Source organism: Copadichromis virginalis, linkage group LG22 (genome assembly GCF_057382275.1).
Source record: "Copadichromis virginalis isolate Kocher_CV1m ecotype Utaka linkage group LG22, C_Virginalis_male_GT1.1, whole genome shotgun sequence".
NCBI classification, from domain to species: Eukaryota; Metazoa; Chordata; class Actinopteri; order Cichliformes; family Cichlidae; genus Copadichromis; species Copadichromis virginalis.
Genome location: NC_140638.1, coordinates 30,108,445 through 30,121,016, shown reverse-complemented (window position 1 = coordinate 30,121,016; position 12,572 = coordinate 30,108,445). Strand labels below are relative to the sequence as shown.

At 42.6% G+C, this 12,572-nt stretch overlaps 1 protein-coding gene across 2 annotated transcripts; it reads left to right on the top strand.

The window, feature by feature from the left end:
* Positions 1–432: 432 nt before the first annotated feature.
* adck5 (aarF domain containing kinase 5) lies at positions 433–12,562 on the top strand. Of its 2 annotated transcripts, XM_085445101.1 has the most exons (16): positions 433–591; positions 1,232–1,326; positions 1,418–1,567; positions 4,382–4,457; positions 5,889–6,089; positions 6,173–6,313; positions 7,473–7,586; positions 7,894–8,025; positions 9,244–9,327; positions 9,571–9,652; positions 10,297–10,375; positions 10,456–10,547; positions 10,639–10,891; positions 11,858–11,894; positions 11,936–11,974; positions 12,044–12,106. In XM_085445101.1, the coding sequence occupies exons 1-15, from the start codon at positions 568–570 to the stop codon at positions 11,960–11,962; spliced, it is 1,587 nt and encodes a 528-aa protein (XP_085301227.1). In that variant the 5' UTR covers positions 433–567; the 3' UTR covers positions 11,963–11,974; positions 12,044–12,106. The 2 variants fall into 2 exon arrangements, with proteins under 2 accessions (XP_085301227.1, XP_085301226.1); XM_085445100.1 differs by having other exon boundaries at positions 434–591; positions 11,858–11,974; positions 12,044–12,562.
* Positions 12,563–12,572: the final 10 nt, after the last annotated feature.

The following is a 12,572-nucleotide window of genomic DNA, read 5'->3' as shown; positions in this document are numbered from 1 at the left end:
TACACAGGAAGTTTCCCGATGATCCACATATTACATCCACCATGACTCGTCTCCCATATCATTGGCACTGTATCAGTGCAAAAGAGACAACGATAGTGCAAAGGTGGCCGAGGTGGTGGGAGCCAATCATAATTCAGATACACACATGTCCAGTGTTGGTAGGAACCAAAATTTCTGTGAGGTAGGGGGACCTTTGTGTGTCTTCAAGCAGGAGGTACGGGTATGGTTTTAGGACGGATCTAATGAGTTAGATTTTTTTTTTCTAAAAGAATCACATCAGATAAGAAAAATGTGACTATTTTCAGTTATCTCAATAATAAATAAGTAAGAAATCTTTTCACTTGTAGTTTTTATTTGCACGGCCGAACGAGCTGTCAAAAAATAAACGGAAACTACAGTATGTGGGAGGGTACCATCTCGCATTGCGTTACCCTTTGGTTAAACATAAAGGGAACCAGTGTGCTGTTAGCAGTTTATGAAGGGGAAAGGTAAAGCGTTTACTGGTGGCTGCTGACACGGAATATTAATACGTCTCTTGGAGCGGGTCTGTTTTAATAACTCGGAAACATGATAGCGGAGAACTGTAAAGTGGTAAATAAATCGTATTTACTACACATTATTAACCCAATTCTCTCCAATTAGCAAGTTAATTGCTAGCCAGCTGCAATTGTTCCCGGTGTGTTGGCGTTTGTGTATATTATCTGAAGTTTAAACTAAATGCCAAGGCCGTGTTTCAAAACCATACTGCTACCTAGAGTGTTTTAAAGCTGGTTTTGACATGAGGTAAGAACACATTCAACACTGTTTCCAGCCATGATGTGAGTAGGAGAATGAGACTGCATGAGTGGATCGTGCGCGCTGGAACACTTGGGAGGATGGGGGTTGCTCAGGTCCCTGACCCCGCTGCCATGTGTGAATTCATTTATCAGCACTGGAAACATTTTGTCCCTCAAAAGCAAACTGCCAAGAACAACAAAGTCACAGTGAAGCTGCTCACGTTCGCCTTGAACCAGACGTTCTCGCTTCCCGTCCCTCGCGCGCACGTTTTCTTGTTGTTCCTCAGAACACAGCGTCTGTCCTCTGGGCCCACACTTTACTTCGTGCCCTAAACCTCTTTACCTAACTCGGGGGGTTGGTTAATGTTCACTTAACCTGTGCAAACACAGAGTTCAGATGTGTCAGATGGAAGTGGCGCTGTAGTTCACTCATACACTGCTTTGTTTTTCTTCAGTTGACGTTATGTCTGCATCAACTGGCTCTCCTCCGAAGAGCTCCGCTTCCTGGATCTTCATCCCTCCCAGCAAGGCGATCTTTCAGTTCACTCAGGTAGCAGACAGCTGAGGACTGTAGATGAGCTTCAGGCTATGCTCAAGTCTGCATGCAATGAGACTGTATGTGTGTGTTTTAAATCTTGCAGAGATGCTAAGCGCAGAGGCTTGTTATGGAAGACGCTCGTTGGCCTCTCTGTTGGCGTTCCTGTGGCGGTGAGCATCAAGTATGCCGTATCGCAGCCCAGACAGAGGAGACAGATGAGGATTGTGATTGAAGGGTTTGGCCGCTTCTGCAGGTTTGTATGAATGTCATTATCAGCATCATGAGATTCTAACACGTGTTCAGTCTGAGGCTGTGAAATGGTCTCTAAATGGTGACTTCTTATCTATTAAACTTGCACATTAGATTTGTATATCTAATAGTGTTCTCTAAGTATTGTCAGGAACATTAGCTAAAGTAGGTCATTTTTTTCATGAATGGATAAAAGCAAAAGAAACAAAAATATCCTGACAACATTTCCTTTTATGGAAAGCGATAATTTTATCCCTCTTATAAGGTTGTAAATTCCATCTCATTACTTTTAGTTTTTGGGTTACACCACAAGACTGAGAGCAGGGTGGAGACGGGCAGGAGCAGATGTGTGGCCAAAGTCAATGTATTCATTAAGCCAAAATGGCTTCTGTTTTGCCTCATTTATTATTCCACCAAGAGGTTACGTTTTTACTGTCCGTGTCATTCATTCTGTCTGTAAACATAACAGCCCAAAAAGTTAAGACTGAACTCTGATGAAACTTTGGGGGTGTAGAGTGGGGTCATGTTAGCTTTGCATCCACTAAGCTATTCAAGGTCAGCTTCATTGGTCAAAACCTGACAAAAAGCCTGATGGAAACTTAGAAACTGTTATTCTTGCTAGTGTGGTGTGTTTTATCAAGATGTATAAAATCTACTTTATAAAGACTGAAAGTATCAAAGTTGTTATATTGATGTGAAGCTCAAAGGCCCCATAGAGCTGTTTGAAACGGTGTTTCTTACTGCCATTGTTTGTATTGACAAACATATCGGCATATAGGAAATGATTTATTGGCATTCTAAGTACCTCTTAACTTTGGACATCTGATCTCTTCTTAAAGGTCAAATGAGGTATAAATATTATAAAAATCTGTTATCCTTTAAACTTTGCTTAAACTTCAGTTGCTTTTGTTTGTATTGGCAACATTTAGGAAGTGATATGGGTATATGACGATTCTAACTATCACTCTGCATTTAAATATTGACCTTTGACCTCACTTTTACGTTTCACATCTGCCTTTTTTCAAGTTGACCCCAGAATGTGTTTCATCCTTAAATAAGGCATTGCCAAGAGAAAGAGAGCTACCTAACTCAAGGGACGAACTAGTGTTGTCTATGCATAACAGACAACTTTATGTTACTGGCAGCCTGTTGCTGTGTAGTGTGTCCTTAAAGATTTGAGGAAACTGAATGCTGTGAGAAGGTCATGTCCTTAAAGAAGACCTGAGACAGCATCTGTGAGCTACATCGGGCCCTTCAGTTGGTGCATCTGTTCTCTGAAGCCTCCTCAGAAGTGGTCTCAGTGGAAGGATGGCCAAATTACACAAGAACTCAACTGAAAATGCATCAGGTCTGATGAATCTAGTCCTCACTGGACTGTATGGAGGATCTTGGGAGACAGACTACAACAGTATGACTGTAAAACATGGTGGAAGCTCTGTCATGTTTTGGGGCTGCATTTCAGCTAGTGGGGTTGGGGATCTTTTTAAAAGTTATGGATTGTACATGTAGAAAAGTGCCATCTGATTTTGGAAACCACTGTGGGAAGAGTCAAATTGTTTATGGCCTCATTTTCAGCACAATGATCCCAAACACAGTGCCGTAAAATACCTGGACAGTGTTCTGTTGTGTGTTTATTCCATCAGTCATGGATCGGCCCCCCCAGAGCCTAGACCTCAGCTTTCTTAAAGCATTAAAGCAATGTGGGAACATCCTGATACAGAACAGTAGCCAACATTCAAAGAAGAGCTTTGACTGTCCTTCAAGAAACCTGCAGAACTAGTCCCAAAGACTACTTGAAGAAACTGCAAGAAAGTTGACGTACAAGAGTTCAGGCTGTGTGGAAGAATAAAGCTGGCTGTGTTAAATGTTGAGGTTCAAGCTTGTTACAATTATACAAACTCTGTTTTTTCCTTCTTTGCTGTATTTACATGTATGTTTGCACGTTTCAATAAATCGCTGCTCCCCTTCCCGAGTTTCTTAGCAACACTTCCGCGCAGCGCTGTCTGTGCCTAGAAGCCATTAGCACTGGGCTTAATTGACCCATTCTTACCAATCAGAAGATCGATGCATTGATCCCTGATTTTTCCAGTCCATGTGCTGAGATGTCCTTGAGCAAGATATTGAACCCCAGTGTATCCGTGCAAGTGCATGCTTAGATAAAAGTGACATCTTTGAGTTTTCAACCGAGTAGAAATGCAGAACACACTTTTACCAAATGCTGCTAATAGGAAATCCAATCGTAGATGTTTTCTCTCTATTTTATAAGCTGCAGATATCTTTGAGCTGATGCTAGATTATTTAAGTTGATTTCCAGATCCCCTTCCTCACACAACCCTTAACGGATCAGTATGTACTTCCAGCGTGGAACCAGAAATCTCATGCAAATGCTTAAACCGTTACACCGCAGAACCATTGGTGCTGCTTAAATGAAATTAACAAGATAATATGTATGAAAACATGAGGGCAGAGAATGACTCTGCTGTATTGCAGCAGCCTATGTGTGTGGAGCCTAGTGGTAAATGAAGAGCACATGATTTTTATTACACTAGTGCTGTGTCACTGTATTTGAAGTACACTTTTGCTTTATTCTAACTTGCTGGAAGTGTAACAATTTGCCTTTCTCGGATCAGTTCAGACAGACTACATTTTTAAGAACATTTTGCAATCCTCACTTTTTTTCTCACTAATCTTTATTATAGAAAAACGATCTTCTTACCGCTGATCGTGTTAGGAATCGTCATCACATGCTAGCAACTCTGTTTATTTGTAAGTCAGACCTTTCAGTTCCAGTAATCATCAGATATGTGTGTGTCCTCAGATCTCTCTCTGTGGGACTCTTCATTTCCGCTGACTACTGGTGGACCACCAACGTGCTGCTTCATGGAATAGATGAGGTCAGTTTGTTTTTAGAGTGGGTAATATGGATTGACCCACTCTAAGCTTTGGCTGAAGCTCTGACAGACCAAGGATTTCTTCATGACACCTAATGCCAGGGTCAGTGTGTCGTTGCCAAGCCTGCAGACGTCTGTGTCCCGCTGCATGGATATGCTTCCCCAGATATCACTGACCCACTGAACAGTGGTACAGACAGCAAAATGTTCTTCAGATCCTTTTATGTCTGTCACATGTGCTCAGGGTGAACCTGCTCTCTCTGTGAAAAGTGCAAGGAATCAGTGGTGGAGCTGCCAATTCTGGTATTCTGTGGCATATGTCAGTCTCCGTGGTGCCAGGGAGTGAGCGCAGGGCCCACTGGAGGATGTCGACCCCTCAGGCCACCCTTATGAACCCATACAAGGTTCCCATGGCAATGACTTCAGCTTCCAGGCCCCTCTTCTGTGAAACCAGCTCCTAGTCTAGATTCTGGAGACAGACACCCTCCCTACTTTCAAGATCAGGTTTAAAACTTTTGATAAAGCTTATAGTTAAACCTGGATCAGGTGACCCTGAATCCTCCCTTAGTTATGCTGCAATACTTTCAGACTACTGCGGGCTTGTCATGGTGCACTCAGCATTTCTTCTTCACTGTGTTTATACCCCACTCTGCATTTCCACAGTGTGTGTTTTGTCCTGTCCTCCTGTTTGTTTTTGGGTTTTTCCTTCCCAGTGTCCCCAAGTGCTTAATCAAAAGGGGGGTGTTTTTTCTGTATTGTTTTAGGGTCTTTACCTGACAGTATAAATGCACCTTGAGGTTGCTGTTACTGTCATTTGGTGCGTTTATAATAAAAATGTAATTAAATAAAGTCTGTTTCTAATTGTTTCTGTCCTGTTGGAGGTCATTTTGTAGCTCTGGGCCTTCTATGGTCCTCTCCAGCTCTCCTAGAGTAACTGCCTTTCTCCTAGAATCTCCTCTGTGCTCTTGACAGGTTTGCAAACAAACCTTCTGGCAATGGGACTTATTGATGTTCCATGCTGGAGGTTTTGAACTACCTTTGCAGCCTCTGTAGGGTCCAGGTATCGCCCCAGCAGTGACACTGACACTAGCTAAATGCAAAAGTAGTCAAAAAACAGAAAAGATGAGGAGGTAAAAATGTCAGTGGCCACTTATAAAGCCATTCCTGGTTTGGGGGCCTGTTTTTAATTTCATTAACACCACCTTCTGCTGCTTGACTGGCCACATCAACATCCCAGAAGCTTCACTGAATTGATGCTATTCTCTCATTAAAATGTGCCCCTTTCATTTTTAGAGTACATGTACATTATTTTCTCCCTTCAGTCACTTTATTACATGTGGGGTCCAAGCTTCATGTGAACTAGAAGGAACTAGTTAGCATTGATTTTTAGCACTGATGGCGTTAATGCTTTCTGTACGTGTATCTTCCTGTTAGAGCAATCCATCCTACGTGACTGAGATGTCAGCTTGCCACCAGAGGGCAGCAGAGTCCATCGTGGAAGGAGCCATAAAGAATGGAGGCCTGTACATTAAGCTTGGCCAAGGCCTGTGTGCCTTCAATCACCTGCTACCCCCTGAGTACATCCACACCCTGCAAGTACTAGAAGACAAAGCTCTAAACAGGAGGTACAAAGAGGTGAGCAGTGCAGCACAAGCAAAGCACAGGACTCGTGAAAGAGGACTGAGTGACACTGGTCAGGATGTGTCTGTCTTTAACAGGTGGACGCTCTCTTTGAAGAAGACTTCAACAAGACCCCTGATAAGCTTTTTAAAGCATTCGACTATGAGCCCATCGCTGCTGCCAGCTTAGCTCAGGTTCATAAAGCCCTGCTGTTTGATGGGACTCCGGTCGCTGTGAAGGTGAGCTGCTGAAATCACTGGTCAAGTTACTTGAAAAAAGTAATCAGTAACTAGTTACTGATACTTCCCCAAAAAAGTAATCCCGTTACTTTACTGATTACTTATTTTCAAAAGTAATTAATTACTTAGTTAGTTTTTAAAAACACGATTTACAACCTGAAGAGGTGATAAAGCGATAGATCTTTCAGCCCAATTCTACTTTTTCTGCATAATCCATCATACAAAATGTAATCAAATGGAAAAGTCTCTTTTTAAAACTTGTTTTATCAGTTTTAATCTTTTAACTTTATGCATCAAGCAAAAATTTAATTACATGCAACATTCTCTGACTTGAATAAATTAGTTTAACATTTAAACCTATTTTCTGCACATTCCAGCACATAAAATAAAATATTTTTTGTGTTTACACTCAGTCTTTCAAATAGATGCAAGTAAAACACAGCAGAAAATAAATAAAGTCAAAGACTCAGCGGTCCTGTTGCTCTATTTTCACCTGTAAAGCAGGAGTAGGGCAGGCGGAGGTTTATCCTGGTGCAGGTGTGCCGTGGTCAGTTGAAGAATCCGCGAGTTTCTCTGTGAGTTTCCCATTACGTCGTTGCGCACTCGGTGCTTGCTTGGAAGTTTAGGGGTTTTTTTTCGCTGTAAAAAGAAGTTTTCTTCCCACGCACAACGGACACTAATGTTTTTGTCACTTTTTATGGAATCAAACTCAAAGTAAGGTCAGTGCTTCCACGCTTTAAACGCTGCACGCTCATACTCTCTCCCACAATCGATATATGATCCATTGTTGATCTGCACACAGCTGTTGTCACCAACGGCGCACTCGCTTACGTCACTGTCATGAGACATTCTCGCAAAAAAATCACGGTTTTAGTAACGCAGCGTTCCTACAGGAAAGTAACGGTAATCTAATTACCGATTTTGCAATAGTAATCCCTTACTTTACTCGTTACTTGGGAAAAAAGTAATCAGATTACTGTAACGTGTTACAAGTAACGCGGTACTGCCCATCTCTGCTGTTAACATTTTAAATGACCTCACTATAGCAGTGAAGCATGAGCCTCATGAAACAATGATTCAGTTATATCTGAGGTTTTATTTTTGGTTATGGGAAAGTTTGGTCCTGACTTTTAATAGTTTCTCGTCGTGTTTCACACAGGTGCAGTTCATTGACCTCAGGGATCGCTTTGATGGAGATATCCGAACATTGGAGATCCTGCTGGATATTATTAAGTTCATGCACCCCAGTTTTGGGTTCCGATGGGTCCTTAAGGTCAGAAAGTGTCTGTATGACTTGACCGATTCACTCGATGTTCTAAACCCAGGGTGTCCAACTTCAGGCCTCGAGGACCGGTGTCCTGCAGGTTTTAGATGTGCCCTTGATCCAACACAGCTGATTTAAATGGCTAAATTACCTCCTCAACATCTCTTGAAGTTCTCCAGAGGCCTGTTAATGAACTCATTTGAGTCAGGATGATATCTAAAACCCGCAGAACACTGGCCCTTGAGGCCTGGAGTTCACCACAGTTTTCTGTTTAGAAAACTTCAGAAGTTACAGAGTTTTATTGTAATTTGTGTAGGACTTGAAGGGAACACTGGCTCAGGAGCTGGACTTTGAGAATGAGGCCAGGAACTCTGAGAGGTGCGCAGAGGAGCTGAAACACTTTAAATTTGTGGTTGTACCTAAAGTCTTCTGGGAGCAAACCAGCAAGGTGAAGTTGCTGTCAGTGGTACATAGTAGTGCTGGGCGATATGGAAAAAATATTTATCACGATAGGAATTATTTTATACGACGATAACGATATATATCACAATGTACCACCTGACCTGTGGTCATCTGGAAAGTACGCAGTCTGTAAACAGCGAGCGCAGAGGGTGCAGTCTTTGTTAATGAAACGGATGGTTACGCTCATGTAGGGCTGCGTATCTCTGCTCGTCACCGTCCAGGCCAGTCGTCAAGGCATAATGCACAACACTGCAAACATCCTTCTCTACTTCGGGCCGGCATGCGTCATAAGCGAGGCAACTCGACTTTATTGAAGTGCTTACGACCGGACACAACGTACCTTGGATCAAGGACTTTGACGAGGTCACGAAAGCTGTCCTTCTCAACTACATAAACAGGGGCCATGCCTTTACAAATGTAACCCGAGATGGCTCCTGTGATTTGTTTATGGCGCTGGTACGTTTTCTCATAAGGGCCTTGTGTGAAAGACTGCTGTATCTTCGGCTGGCTATAGTTTTTCTTTTCCCAACTTGCTCCCATCGTTCCACAACTTGGTTTAGCTTGAATTTTCTAGATTCTTGAGTATTCCTTTTCGTGGACCTTCTGTAGGTGATAGAAGAGATTTGTTGTGTTGCCATCGGGTGCAGGAATAGTTTTGTAGCATAGCTTGCTTCTGCTCCGTGTTGGTGCTGTTGAACCCAAAATGTAACCAAATCACAGACGTACCCCCTCTTTTCGGTCAAAGTGCTTCTTCCTGGGCTGCCTGTGTAGCTGTCTCTGTCTGTTGCATGTCGGGGCATGAAACTGCAACATGTCGCACGTCCATCGTTTTGAGTTACCGTAAAGCATGTCACAAATCCAGGTGCATGTAAAGCAGCACCATGACGCAAAACCACAAGACGGAGTTTCTTTGCGAAAAATATCTTTTTTTTTATACTTTATTTTCTCTTGCATAAAGTTAAGAGTATGTATAGTGAGAAGACAACACTAATATATTTGCCACAGGCTATTTAATGTTATATTTTATGTAATAATTTATAAAATTATGATAGAAACGACAGAAGACAAATGGCATGATAGACACTTTTCTATCGTCCACACGATATATATCGTCATATCGCCCAGCACTAGTACAGAATAAGTGCACAATAATACTGCTCGACTTCCATCAGCGTCCTCTTTATTTTTTCTCTCCAATACTCAGAGAGTGCTGACAGCAGAGTTTTGCAACGGCTGTAAAATCAACAGCGTGGAAGAAATAAAACGTCAAGGACTGAGTCTGAAAGATGTAAGCTGACGATACTCTAAATCCTCGAGTCACTCACCTCTTCTCACCCTCAACCAGTTGTGGCAGGTGGTTGCCCCTCCCTGAGCCTGATTGTGCTGGAGGTTTCTTCCTGTTAAAATACATTTTTCCTTCCCACTGCCGCCAAGTGCTTGTTATTGTTGGGTCTGTGCAACATAAACCACTTTGAGGCAACAGTTTTTGTGATTTGGTGCTATATAAAATAAATGTAGCTTTATTTTTCAGACTGCAGATAAACTGATCAGAACATTTGCTGAGCAGATATTCTACACGGGTTTTATCCATGCAGACCCTCACCCCGGGAATGGTAGGTACATCACATGGACTGTAGAGCACGGAGCCACTGGTGTTGTTACTCTGCATTTTTAAACCTCAGCATTAGTCTTTTGGTTTCCTCCATGTTGTTGTTGTTGTTCTTTTTAATGACCCAAAAAGGCTCATAATTTGGAATGAGGGTACATTTTAAACCCAACACTGGCTACCTTGTAAGGACAATCTTTACCTTATAGAAGTGATTCAATAAAGTCCTGTGATTTCACTCATTAAAACTGAAGCACAAACTTCCTGGATGCTCTGTTCCACATAACAGGACATGTTGTTTGTCAGTTAATTCCATTAAAATCTACGAAAGGCATCAACACAGCTGACAAAGAAGCCAGACACCTGTAAGCCTTAGAAAAATCCAAATGAGAAAAGTCACACACTTGAGTGTTTATTAAGAAACTTGTTTATAGCAGGGTTGTTAAATCAGTGGCTATGTGGGAAGTTTAATTCTTTAAAATTCTGAGATTTTTTGTTTTTACTTTATTTTTTTACAGTAACGTTCATAAACAAGTTCAAGTTGTTTACTCATGCTAAAAAAAAACATATACATATCATATGAAATGACATGAGTTAGTAACAGAGGTTCTAAAGAGAAGAAGTCACTCAAATTTGGATCATGTGTTGCAGTTCTCGTGAGGCGAGGTCCTGACAACAAGGCGGAGCTGGTGCTGTTGGACCACGGCTTGTACGAATACCTCAGCCAGCAGTAAGAAACTGATGAGTCGGCATGAGATACTCTCAGGTTTTTCTTCAGCTATCTGCTTTAACTCTGACCTTTGAACTTAGAGATCGAGAGGCCCTCTGTAAACTTTGGAGGTCCATAGTCCTCAGGGACGAGGCAGAAATGAAGCAGCAGTCCAGCGCCCTCGGGGTCAAAGGTCAGGACGCTTGACTTAAACGCCATGTTAACTTTGTTATGAACAAATGTGGGGATTAAAATCAAACACGAGGGCTCGTCGTCCTCTGCAGAGTACTTCCTCTTCTGCGAGATGCTGCTGCAGCAACCAATCAACATGCACAAGTTGGGTCTGTCCAACATCCTGAGCAAGGAGGAGACAGCCTACATGCGTGAGATGGCCGTCCACCGCTTCGAGAGCATCATGCAGGTGCTGAAGTCGATGCCTCGGCCCATGCTGCTGGTGTTCAGGAACATCAACACGGTGCGGAGCATCAACATCAGACTGGGGGCGCCGGTGGACCGCTACTTTGTCATGGCCAAGAGGTAAACACCCTAACACAACATCTCAGGGTTCAGGGCCATTAAGGATGAGATCAGATTGTGTAAAGCAATATTTCTTTTGGGAATGTCAGTCGGTACTTAGCTTTAAATTAGTGGGTATGCTGCGTGTTGCCCCTGTGTGGATACAGCTGCAAGCATCAGCTAATGAGTGTGCACACCACAGTTTCACCCGTATACGTCACTTCTGACTCCAAAAATCATCAGCCAAAAACCCTAATGCACAGACACCAGTAGGTGATGGCTTATGACTCTGTCCATCTGTTATCTACAGTCTGTTTAAAACACCTGATGCCTGGAAGTATTCAAACAATAAAGAGCGTAATGAGTCAATGTCTGCTGGGCAGTTAGTGTGAACCCTGAGTAAGCAGAACCCAAAGTGAGCCCCACACACACTCAAAGAAAACCAGGCCTCAGGATCGATACGTTTGTCCTTATTTGGATTTTTTGAGACGCTTTGAACTTTATTCTGTGCTTATCAAAGAAAAATGTCCCCACACGGTTGGTCAAAAAGCACTATGGATTTCTAGTTCAGGACCTTGCATTAATAACTTAAAGGCACGTGACCTCTATAGGACAAAGTTTTGTGAAGAAATAAAAACCGATCAATGCACCGCATTGAACTCCATCGCACACTGTTGAAGTTCACACTTCCACAGTCAGCTCATTTTCCAGCATGAAAGTTATAATAGAAATTTTCCCAGAGCGCAAAGTTGTTTGAGCAAAAATGCAGAATTTTAAACCTGACGCTGATGTTAGGGCTGAATTACATGTTTATTTTTAAATGTAATTTTGTGTCTCGGTGACCATTAAAGTTGATTAAAACAATACTTTAAAATATCTGCCTCAAGAAGTGCTGTGAGTGATAATCTTTTGTGAAGCCTCCACATCTCCAGCAGAATGTCGTAAAGGTTTGCAGATCTTGTGCATGTCTCTTTTTCTCATCAACAGCGCCGTGCGAGGCTGGGGGAAGATTCAGGCTGAGAAGGTCGGCGTCCTCCCCCAGCTTTGGCTCTTCCGCTGGGGGAGGACTGCATGGGAGAGCGCCAAGTTTGAAGTTGCTCTGAGGTGTGCAATAATTAAAGAAATTATATGTTCTGTGATTGGAGCCACTGAGCTGATTAATTACTTTTACAGATCAGAGATGGCAGTGATGAGCCTGACACGTGCGGTCCTGGCGCTGCTCCAGTACTTGGGCCTCCTATCGCTGGACTCCGACTTGTACGAGTACCTGAAATAGCGCGCAAGCGTCTCACTACAAAGGATTCATTCCAAGCACAAGTGAACACAGCTCATCAGTGAGCCTTTTGCTGCTCAAGCAGCTCCGAGTGCTGGTGGTTTACGTTGCTGCTCGACCGTGAGCAACGTTCCCACCAAACCACCTTCAGGGTCTGCTGGGGGAGAATGTGCTCCACTGCAGGACTGGAAGCATCCGTTCCAGGGCGAGAGGAGCAACACCACCAATGGGACTTTTAAGTAATTAAATCTTATTTATTTTAAGAGTAATTTTGGGAAACCAAATCCAATGAGGTTTTTAACCTGCAGGTTTTTTAATGAAGCAGACATTTTCTCAGTTATTCTGTCAGACAGTATTTTGTCCAGTACCACCTGACTGTTTAAATTATGAGAACATGGTAATAAAACACGAAGAAATCACACCAGTCTT